The following is an 11,505-nucleotide window of genomic DNA, read 5'->3' as shown; positions in this document are numbered from 1 at the left end:
ACAAGACAATGACAAAAACCTACCATCAGCATACAAATCAATATGGCTAACCTAACCAAAGCACCCACCCACCCCACTCACACAAGAAACCAAAGACCACCACAGCCAAACACAAATGAACAAGAGCATCCTATGCCAACCCCCCGACCTCTCTCACCAACAAAGGAGCACAAGCGAACAACAGAGAACAACGACCAACGCTGACTCTGAACCCCTACACATACCAAGGAAAATATCGGCACCCCACCCCACCCACCTACCTCTCCCCTCCTTTCTTCCTAATGTCTTAACAATCAAGATTAATGTGTAAAAACTGTACATGGGAAAAAATACGAGACATTGTACTACCTCTGTAAACCAAGAAAACCCTTAATAAAAATTGAATAAAAAAAGAGAGGAATATGCACTTGCCTCACTATATTGCTGAATTTCTTTGCCTAAGCATATGTTAATAGCTAGGCTCAACACATTTTGTTCCAGAAGGTGATAGTTGAAAATTGACACCAGTTTTAGCCATGCTCTTATGACTTAATTATTGGTTCCCTATTATCCCTGTTGTGAGGTTAAAGAGATGAATCCCCACACACCTTGAAATGTAACTCCCAGAATTTGTGTTACCGGTATTTTTATTTTAATAGGTTTAAAATAGGCTTAGAATAATGTGGAACATGTTAAAATAGGTCAGATTTAAGGTGGATAATCTCTTTACTATCTAAACTAATGAACCAACTTTCTGAATATACTGAAGGTTTTTTGTTTCTAGCGTTGTCAAATTTCATATATCAAAAGGAAACAATAGGGGTTGCACCCACCTAAGTCATTGAGCAAGCAGAACGGCTTCTGCTAACACAGTGGAATTTCACTCCCCCCTTTCCCCCGCCATGCACCCCAGACCATATTTGGAGGCGGGGAGAGAAAGGGGAAGTTCTGTTAGATGACTGGAAGTTGTCACACTGAACATATTGATTTAGTTTAGGGATGGGCAATATTTTTTGGCTTAGGCTGAATATTTGTATTGCGCCATCTCATGGATGAACTTTGGTAGGACAACCCACCTGCATAGCTGCCAAGTATCCCATTTTTCCGGGAAACCCCCTTATTTCCAAGCCGTTCCCTGTGCTGCCACTGATTTTTTTATATCCCTTAAAACTCCTGGATTTCAAAGTAAGCAGCTCCAAGTCCCTCCCCCTGCTGGCCAGGGACTGGGAAGACCTTGCCTCCTTGCAGAGAAAAGCCTCAAAGCGAGCGGGAGCCGTTTCCTTCTTTGCTTTGAGGCTTTTCTTCGTTCCGCTTGCTTCTCCCAGCACGTTCAAAGGAACAGCTGTTGTTGTGCCTCCCTCCTGTAGCAGATAGCAGAGATTGGAGATAACACAGACTCAGTCCCTGAATACTCAGTCCCTGAATGCTGAGGTTAGCCTGGTTGTTGGGGGAGGGAGTGGAATGCAGATTCAGAGAATTCATTGCTACCCCTCTGGTTTGTGTGTATCTGTGGGGGGGGGGTATCACTCTGAGGTGAGGTGAGTGTGTTTTTTGGAGGCTCATTGGCTTTTGTGCACTTTTAAAAAGTTTGCTTTCGTTGTTTTGCTCCCTGCTTAATTAATATGTGTGTATCTGTGTTTGTAGAGCAATAGGAGTAAGGTATTTTTCTCAACTCTGTTCATGTTATAACATTTTTGCTGTGAAGAAGAGGCATGTGATCTCTGCTGAGTCAAATTCAGTTTTGAGAACTGCAAAAGTAAACCAAGCATCTGTGATAATATCTTGTAGGCAGAGAAACTGCCCAATAATCTTACAAAAACCTCTGGAAGAGCATGACATTGTGAATGGATTAATGGAATTTATTTTCCAAAAAAAATAAACATATGCAGCCTTATTCTACATAATTAAAAAACTAATCTTTATTTCATGATGGAATAACCTTTGGATGGTAACATATTTTCCTCAAAAAGCATTTTATTTAAAAAAATCGATTTAAATTTTAAAAATCTGATTTTAAAAAAAATAAAAAATCATTGATTTTTATCCACCCTGCAATTAACAGTTCTTTCTAGTCTGGCCCTCAGTATGATTTAATCCTAATTGCTCCTGTAGACACTCCTGTGTCTTCTTAACAGGCAGAAAATAAACATGTAAAGATTTACTCTTCATTACATGTTCACACTAGGGAAATGTAGTATCTCTGCTGAATGCTCACCTGTTGCGCAGCTTTCAAAGGTACAGCACCCAAGCCAGAGTCCCACATCTTTTTGCACAAGATAGTGACCGCCGAGAACTCCTTATCCCTTTCCCTTCTCCCCTTTTCATTGTATGTCTCAGAATTGTATAGATGGTTTATATCAGGCATCCCCAAACTGCGGCCCTCCAGATGTTTTGGCCTACTACTCCCATGATCCCTAGCTAACAGGACTAGTGGTCAGGGATAATGGGAATTGTAGTCCAAAACATCTGGAGGGCCGAAGTTTGGGGATGCCTGGTTTATATGATTTTATTGTTATATATATGCCAATAAAGGTGTTGAATTGAACTGAACTGACCAATCATGTCAATTCTGCTCCCCCCCAAAAAAATCCTGGCTACGCCCATGCTGGAAGGCCAGTAAATTCAGAGTCTAAAATTACCAAATTGTTTCTGGTACCTGAACACTTTAATAGGGACAAGTTATTTTTTATATAAAAAAGCTATCCTACCTCTCACTCCAAAGATGCCCAAGCTGGCTAACGAACAGTAGTACGCACAGAATATTACAGAGGTGTGTACAATGTCTCTCTCATATTTCCCCTCTCTAACATTTTAACAAATCAGTTTCGGTTATTGAGACATTGGGAAGAAAAGGGGGAAAGAGGAGGGTGGGAGATGGATGGGGCTGGTGTCCATTCTGAAGGTGGGGAAAGATGATGGTATGTAGCCTGGTATAAATTAATTTGTAGCCTGGGGGGATTTCTGCGCCCCGTGGTGTGGACTGTCCCTGAGAATTGTAGACTGTCCCCAGGACAGGTGAGGATGCTGATCCCTTATTTTAAAATCCGAAACTTGGCAGCTATGCCCACCTGCCAATCACAGATAGGTCTATCAGTTGGGAATTGTGTACAGAGCCAACTATAGGTTAACAATAGATTAATGGGAATGTGTTCTCTCATATCAGAGATTACTGGTGCTCTACCCCAAATGATTCAGGATGATTTTAGACGAGAGTACTGCAAAGCAATTTTTAGAAAAATATGTAAATATAGAATGCTGGACTCCCTCATCTTCTTAAGAGTATAGTGAAAAAACAGTCAAATGGAATCAGCTCCTCATGGCCCACAATTTGAAGCAGTGATTCCTCATGTAGTTCTGGTAGTTTAACCCATGCTACTGTTAGCCAATACTTTGGCCACCTCATGAGAAGAGAAAACTCCCTGGAAAAGACTGTGATGTTGGGAAAGATTGAGGGCACTAGGAGAAGGGGACGACAGAGGACGAGATGGTTGGACAGTGTTCTCGAAGCTACGAACATGAGTTTGACCAAACTGCGGGAGGCAGTGGAAGACAGGAGTGCCTGGCGTGCTATGGTCCATGGGGTCACGAAGAGTCGGACATGGCTAAACAACAACAGCAACCGTTAGCCAGGAAAAAACACCCTGTCCCCCCTTGGCTAAGCCAATGATCTGTTGTTTAACCAGGGTATGCTTTCTTAAATGTTTGCTTAGTTTGTTAAAATAGTGGTTTAAGATTTAAATGCATTTTTTGCATTTATTTTTATTTTATTCAGGGCTTTGGTTGTTTTTGTGTTGAGCCCTTTTTTGAGTCGTCTTGGCTATGGATTTAATTGGCGTTGGGGAGCTGTTTTGATTTGGAGCGGAATGAGGGGCACCTTCACTTTGAACATGGCTCTTGGAATTAGCCAAACAGAAAGCAAATCTCCAAATGAGATTCAAATTAAGACCATGGTAAAGTAAGATCATTATTTTTGGAAAGCATTATCAATTTGTACTAGAAGCCTGCTTGAAAATCTATATAGAAAGATGTGTTTATTTCTCAAGCCATATTTTCAGTTTATGTACTTGTACAGATATTGGGAATGTAGGTATGCCATTTTTCCATTAAAGGTATGCACAACATATTACAGAAAGTATAATTCTGACGTTTCCAAAAAATAAATATGCATTGAAAATAGATTAAAATCTAATACATATAATTGCTAATCTGTCTTTAAGATTGCAGTCGGGAACATTTTTCAGCCCACGGTACAATCTTCTGGGGTTTGTATGTCTATGGTAGGTAGGGGCAGAGATGAAAGTGGGCTGAGCAATAGATATGACTCTTCCCTTTGTACTCTTACCTACATGCCAGACAAAAGTCAGGTGTTTCTGCACACACATGCACCTCTATCCATCTAGATGAGCAAAAGGCATTTTCACAGTTCAAGGACACATTTTAGCCATAGCTGCCAAGTTATCCCTTTTTTACAGGGATTTTCCCTTATGCTGAATAGGCTTCCTCGCGAGAAAAGTGAAAACTTGGCAGCTATGATTTTAGCCAGTCATTTGAACATAAGAAAGGCCTGCTGGATCAGGTCAGTGACTCATCTGGTCCAGCATCTTGTTCCCATAGTGGCCACCCAGGTGCGTGTGGGAAACTCTTAAATGCCTGTGGGAAACCACAGATTTTGTAGGTGAGTTTCTTGTTTTGGGGAAAATTGCAGGGGTTGGCGAAAGCTCTTGAGGGTGAAGAGCAGGGTCCATGAGGAGTGTGGCCTGACAAAAGTCTTGAGAACCGAGTAGGAGGGGCCCATTCAACCCCTGGGCCTGAGATTCCCTATGCATGCTGAAAGATTGTGTAATAGTCTTTCCATTTCCCCCCTCCCCTTGCAGTTTGTGACCTGTTGCAAAATCTAACTTTCTAGAACTTAAAACTCAGTATTTTCTTATTAGGAAAGTCCCCTTAGCACAGTTCGTGTGCATGTAGAAATGGTTAGTATCTGGAATGTGATTGAGGGAGTACAATGAACACCTATGGATTGTGCTTCTGGCATCACTGGATTTGATAGAACTTTGTCTGTCCACAACAGTGCCTTTTGTGACTTTCCTAATATACATATATATTTTACATGACAGGTTAAGTGCTTCCTTACAATCAAAAAGTTGAGCATGAAAACTACTATACTTATTTTCCTTTTTTGCCTAACAGCAAACCTCCCAGTTACCTAACAAAATAAAATTAACACACAGTAAACATACCATTTTTGAAAAATAAGGAGGCAGTGGTGTCTGAAATAGGTAATAATAATAATAATAATAATAATAATAATAATAATAATTTTATTTATACCCCACCCTCCCCAGTCAAAACCAGGCTCAGGGTGGCTAACACCAACAAAATTACAATAAGACAGAAAAGAAAACAATTAAAATACAGATTAAAATACAATATTAAAATTTAAAATGCAGCCTCATTTTAAGTAGTCCATAAATCCAAACCATGAGGGAGGAAAACACAGGGGTCAGACTGAATCCAGCCCAAAGGCCAAGCGGAACAGCTCTGTCTTGCAGGCCCTGTGGAAAGATGACAAATCCCGCAGGGCCCTGGTCTCCTGTGAAAGAGTGTTCCACCAAGTTGGGCCAATACTGAAAAGGCCCTGGCCCTAGTTGAGGCCAATCTAGCCACCTACTGGCTGAGGATCTCCAGAATATTGTTGGTTGTGGACCTCAAGGTCCTCCACGGGACATACCAGGAGAGGCGGTCCCATAGGTACGAGGGTCCCAAGTGTGTTCCAGCACTTGATCTCTGCTTAGTTAGAACAGGGTTGGTCCTCCCCCCCCCTGCCCCCCTAGCAAGGAAACCAAGGTGATGTGTGTGAGAGAGAATGAGTGAGTGAATATGTGTGTGCGATACACCAAGTGTGTCCAGACGTGCCCAATGGCACGTGGCCCCTGAGTGCATTGGCCCTTGGGAGCAAAAAGGTTGCCCACTCCTGCAATGCCCAATACAGAAAAACTGTGATGGAATCCCCAGTGTTGTGCTTTACATCAAAACCATCCTTTAAAATGGGTATAGGGTGCCCAACCACTATGTATAGTGAGGCCTCCTGAGGCAGCTGATTTGGGCTGTCATTAAAGGCCAGCAACTTGTGAATCATTTCATTTACTATTACTTGCATTTTTACTGCTAGGGAGGGGGATAGGTGCTCTGAAGTGCACAAAACATAACCTGTAGATCATGAAATCTCGTCATCATTTTGTGACTGCTTCGCCCCTGCGTTGACATTTTGTGACTTGGTCTGCCTTGCACCCACCACTATTTTGTTATTGAAGGGCCTCGGTATTTTCCAGCCCTCTCAAGTGGTCCCTAAAAGTAGAAAGTTTGACAACAGCTGCCGTAGATCATATTTGACAAATGTCAGATAGAACACCTTAAAATATATTCTGGAAGTTCAAGCTGTAGTATTGCCTCACTGTAAGCTGAGAACATTAAGATGCATTGAACGCAGTCAGCTTACTTCTGATTAAACATTTGTAGGGTCTCATCATACTTTTGTATCCTGCTCTTTTCCTGAGATGTTTAGGGCTGATATAGATGATTTGCTTTTTCTTTCAATAACTCTGTCAGAGTGGTTATGGTAAGAAATGTTCAGTGCCACACATTAAGCTTCATGGTTCTGCATGGGCTTGAAGTCTGGGCTCTGAAACCAAATCAGATGCAATGGCTGGAACTTTTAAACAGAGAAAAAAATATAAGTAAAAATACCGTAAGCATTTTTAAAAGAACAAAATAGATTCCAAAGGTACTTAAAATTCCAGTAGGCATTACTTCTCTGCCAAGTGGGAGAGTGCAATTTGCAGTGGAAAAGTGGTATGTGGGGTCAGTGTTTGTCCATTCTGAAGGCAGTAGAATGACTGCTATTGAAAAGGTCAGCCCTGGACTGAATGGGTTGTGGCAAGTTTTGCTCAATTGCAAATACAGTGGTATCTTGGTTTGCAACCGCTTTGGATTACAACCATGTCAAACCCGGAAGTGCGTGTCCCTTTTTTTGGATTACAACCGAATTTTTTTGGATTACAACCCATTTTTGGGGAGGCCCCATTGGTGAAAGTGCACCTTGGGTTACAACCTATTTTGGTTTACAACCGGATCTCCAGAACAGATTATGGTTGTAAACCAAGGTACCACTATACTTCCTTTCTTGGGAAAGTGACTGAGACTGTTCTGGCAGAACAACTGCAGACAATCCTGAATGAGACTAAATATCTAATCTTTGACAGTCTGGGTTCAGGCCTGGATTTGGGACTGAATGAGCCTTACTGACCTTATGGATGACTTTTATAGGTAGGGAATGCGACTCTGCTAATTCTGGTTGATCTCTTGGCAGTCTTCAATACCATTGATCACGATATCCTTCTGAACCGACTCTGTAGGATAGGTATCAGTGGCAGTGTATTGTGATGACAATGCTCCGGCAGGGTCATATCCAAAGAGTAGCATTGGGAGAGTGCACTCCCCCCCCCCCCGGTGCTTACACTATTTTGACCCCAGTGCAACAGCTGACTTTCCTGCTGCTTCTTTGCTGAGAAGGAGCAGCCATCAGGTTTTTGCCATATTAGGTGATATTGTAATGTGTAGTTCCGGCTTCTTTCCATTGTTCTGTGCTGAACTCCCAAAGCAGACTAAAGTATTATAAAATGCTATAAAATGTAATGTTATATTGCTGCTTTTACTAGTTATGATAGAGATGCTAATTGCTCAAATCTTTTGTGTTTCAGTTATTACTGCATTCAGGAACCGCATCTATGTTGACCTTGATGATTAATTCTACTACTGTGAGAAGTCTGGTTACAACACTAGGTAATAATCTCAACATTTCTTCCTTTCTTTATTAAAATAAAAATTAATGTGCTTTATTCATACTTCAACTTCAACCCTATTTAAGCATTATTATTTTTTAAAAAACAACCTATGATTTAAACAGGATAGGAAGACCTGCATGTTGACCCCACTCCCAATTTCCTTGTGCTCACTGAGCATGCCCATTCCATCCCTGGCCCTCTTGGATGCTGAGAAGGGGGCTTGTAAGGTTCCTTCAAAACCCGTGATCCTGTATATATGAGGCTAGAATCTATATGAGGAAACTTGATGAATCAGTCACACCAGACCCTTTGACATAGTAATTGCCTTTGCTACTCAGCTAAGCACCCCATCATCATAATAAGGGATGCATTCTTTTGCCATAGAGATAAACAGGTGACACTTCCCCCACCTCAACTGACTGGATGCCATGTCATCCTAGGATGGAGAATAATAGGTTTGGGGGGGGGCAGGAGGCTGTGTGAGAGTTTGGGCTGAAGCTGGAAGTTGGAGAAACAGCAGCATGTGTGCTCTGTGCTGGACCCAAGAGCTGTGGTTTGGGGCTTCCATAGAACTCTAATGGGGAAGCAAGATCTGTTGGGATGTTACTGCTGTGAGCCCATCCATCCTAAGCTTAGGTTGTTTATACTGTATGTGTAAACAAAACCATATATCTTAAAGGCAACACAGCCTCCATTGACCTTAATTCCAAGGAAGCCGAACCCTGGGCAAGCGCTGGAACCCCTGGAGTCTCTTGCTACTTGGAGATTGGGTACATAACTGGAGCAATTCTTGTATTTATCTTGTATCCTTAGTTATCTATATATATAAAAATGTAAAAATCGTGAAATTCCGTTCGACACTTTTCTCCGTAACCGCTTGACCGATCGTCCTGAAATTTTGACACAACGATCCAGGCCACTCCTAGAGCAAAAATCCCTCAAATTGCACACCTGCCCAGGTACAGACCTGCTTTTCCACCAAATCAAACAGTGCCCTCAAGTGGCGTAGTACCCTCCTCCACCCCCTCCCTTCCTGTGAAATCTAAGCCACACCCACAAACCAAATGACATCATCATCAACCAAGCAACTGAAATACACCAAGGCAGCCATTTTATCTAGGGATAACCCACAGCAACACACTTGGGGGCACGGCAAGGGGTTTTACTTTACCATTTAGCACCACTACCCCCCCCAAAAAACCCACCAAAGAACCAACATTGCCAAGTGGAGGTCGGGGCCTGTCTGGGGGGGGGGTTGCCACAGAACGCAGCACGGCCTTCGATTTATGTAGGCCCCTGCACGGCAAGGGGTTTTACTTTACCATTTAGCAACACTACCCCCACCCCCAAAAAAACCCACCAAAGAACCAACATTGCCAAGTGGAGGTCGGGGCCTGCCTGGGGGGGGGGGGTTGCCACAGACCGCAGCACGGCCTTTGATTTATGTAGGCCCCTACACTGCAAGGGGTTTTTACTTTACAATTTAGCACCACTACCCCCCAAAAATCCAGAAGACAAAAATAAATATGACTTATTTTATGGGTATGTCTTATTTTAGGAGAAACAACTGATTGTAAGCCTCTGTGTCTTTTTTTTAAAAAAAACAACCATTCACTTTCTCTCCCCAGTTTAAGTCCTCAGATATTTGCAGTGCACACCCCCCACCCCATTTACAATTCCCTACCTTCCCCTTGCCACTTCCTGGGTTTTTTTATGGAACTGAACAACTCGGGTACTTCAGAACGCACCTTCTGTTGCCAGGCCCTTGCAGGGCCAGACAGAGGCCCGGCCCAGGTAGATAAGATAATGTGTCCCTGTTTTTAACCCTTTTGTTACTTTTTCCATTTTACTGATTGTGAATATGCTGACCGAGGCCCGCTTTGGATTCGGAGGCCCGCGCTAAGTGGCCCATATGACCCCCCTCCTTCTGTCTGGGCCTGTCTGTTGCTACGGGGCTGTGGGGCTTCGCTATTTGCCCCCCCTCCCCGGGTTGGGATTCTTTAAGTAGTTCTCTGGGTCCTAGGGCACATCATCACCCCCGATCCTTAATCTAAACATATAGAAATGTTCACGATGTGTGTGCAGGGGCCAATGTATGGAGATACAGGGGGGAGGGGACAACAGAGGGCTCAGGCAAAAGTAAATACTGGGAAATGGAACCCAGAAACTGACAGCTCCTTCTCCAAGCATGGGGGCCAATGTAGGAAGATACCAGGGGTAGGGGCCAACACTCCCCAGGAAAAACAGAGGGTTCAGACAAAAGTGCATGCTGGGAAATAGAACCCAGAACCTAACAGTTCCTTTTCGAGGGTGGGGGCCAAGGTATGGAGATACAAGGGGGAGGGGCCAACACTCCCCAGGGACAACAGAGGGAAGGGTATCCTACGGAAACAGGGATGAGCCGGGGTGGAGGGAGGAGGGGCAGGATACGTCATGGATCGTGACAGGGGGGGGATCACAGGAAAGAACCACAGCAATGCATGGCCGGGTCAGCTAGTTGCTAATGAAAATGATGGACAGGTTTAGTTTCTGTTTTTCTCTCCATTGCAGAGTTTGAATATTATACTGGACTATGAGATCTATTTTGTTGATAGGATAAATCTAAAATTCAGTGTTCTGTAGTTGGCAAAAGTTTAGACTTCCAATATTGAAGTACAGTTCATGTGACTCCCCAGCATCCAACACACATTTGCTTTCAGAAGTGTCCATAACTACTTCACTGAATAAGTTTATAGTATTAACTTAAAGATAAGACCAAATTAATTCTATCAATAACATGGAAACATCCTAAAGAATTTGATAGTTCACCTGCAAAATATGTGAATCAGAATTGTATGTTTCCTACACGATACTTCTAGCAAATGCATGTCTGTGGGGGAACATGATTTTCTGCTCAGTAATCTGGATCTCTAAATCAAAGGTACAGAGGCAACTGGTGTGAGAGTTGCTTTCAATTGTAGGTATATGTTCTCTTTTGGAATGATGCAACCTCAGACTTGCAGCATAGCTCAAGCACTCATGAATCAAATTAGATGGATGCTATAATTGATAAGAGTTTCACACACTACTCCATAGCACTTCTTAATGTGAAACAGCACTGGGGCTTTTGTCCTTTCTAGTGTTAAAGATCTTTAGAACTGAAAGTGCATGCGAGAGAGCATCATGTGTTCCAGTGCTATTCTATAGATGCACAGGGACAGTTTGCCATGCATGTGGTTTCTTGGGCAACTACACCTTTCCTCATTAAAGTGGCAAATTGCCTGTCATGGCCTTTGGTAAGACCTTATGAAGAATACCTCTGCCATTATCCATATGCTTTTCCTGAAATTGTCGTTATGCCTTTATGTATATACCCCACCCTTCAAATAAAAATGTCCAAGTCTGCTGTCATAGACCTTTGCTGCTCTCTTGTAAATCTTACTATGACCATTGAATTACTTTTCTGTTTCTATAGGCCTTTGTAATATTACTCTTCCAAAACGTATGGCAATGCATAACGCTGTTCAGCGAATCAGACAAATGGAAGCCAATGCATTTGCAATGCTGAAACTTGATAGATTTTTGGCTGATGCAAACTGGACAATGGCTGAAGAAGCAATTAAAATAGATTATCCTTATAAAGTGAGTATCTTTCAGTTAGTGTTAAATAAACATAACTTAGAAAGTGTGTAAAACCAAATGC

The 11,505-nt window shown here is 42.5% G+C and overlaps 1 protein-coding gene across 1 annotated transcript in view; it reads left to right on the top strand.

Annotated features, from left to right (window-relative positions):
• The window catches only part of LOC132592646 (sodium/hydrogen exchanger 10-like), a 62,550-nt gene that overhangs the window by 18,990 nt on the left and 32,055 nt on the right, over nucleotides 1-11,505 (top strand). Inside the window, exons 9-11 of the mRNA XM_060278965.1 lie at nucleotides 3,752-3,929; nucleotides 7,740-7,821; nucleotides 11,278-11,444. Coding sequence (XP_060134948.1) covers nucleotides 3,752-3,929; nucleotides 7,740-7,821; nucleotides 11,278-11,444 — 427 coding nt within the window. The remainder of the gene's footprint in view (nucleotides 1-3,751; nucleotides 3,930-7,739; nucleotides 7,822-11,277; nucleotides 11,445-11,505) is intronic.

The sequence above is a fragment of the Zootoca vivipara genome, chromosome 1, assembly GCF_963506605.1.
Source record: "Zootoca vivipara chromosome 1, rZooViv1.1, whole genome shotgun sequence".
In the NCBI taxonomy this organism is placed as follows: domain Eukaryota; kingdom Metazoa; phylum Chordata; class Lepidosauria; order Squamata; family Lacertidae; genus Zootoca; species Zootoca vivipara.
The sequence above is the reverse complement of the archived record's forward strand: the minus strand, read 5'-3'. Positions and strand labels throughout refer to the sequence as shown.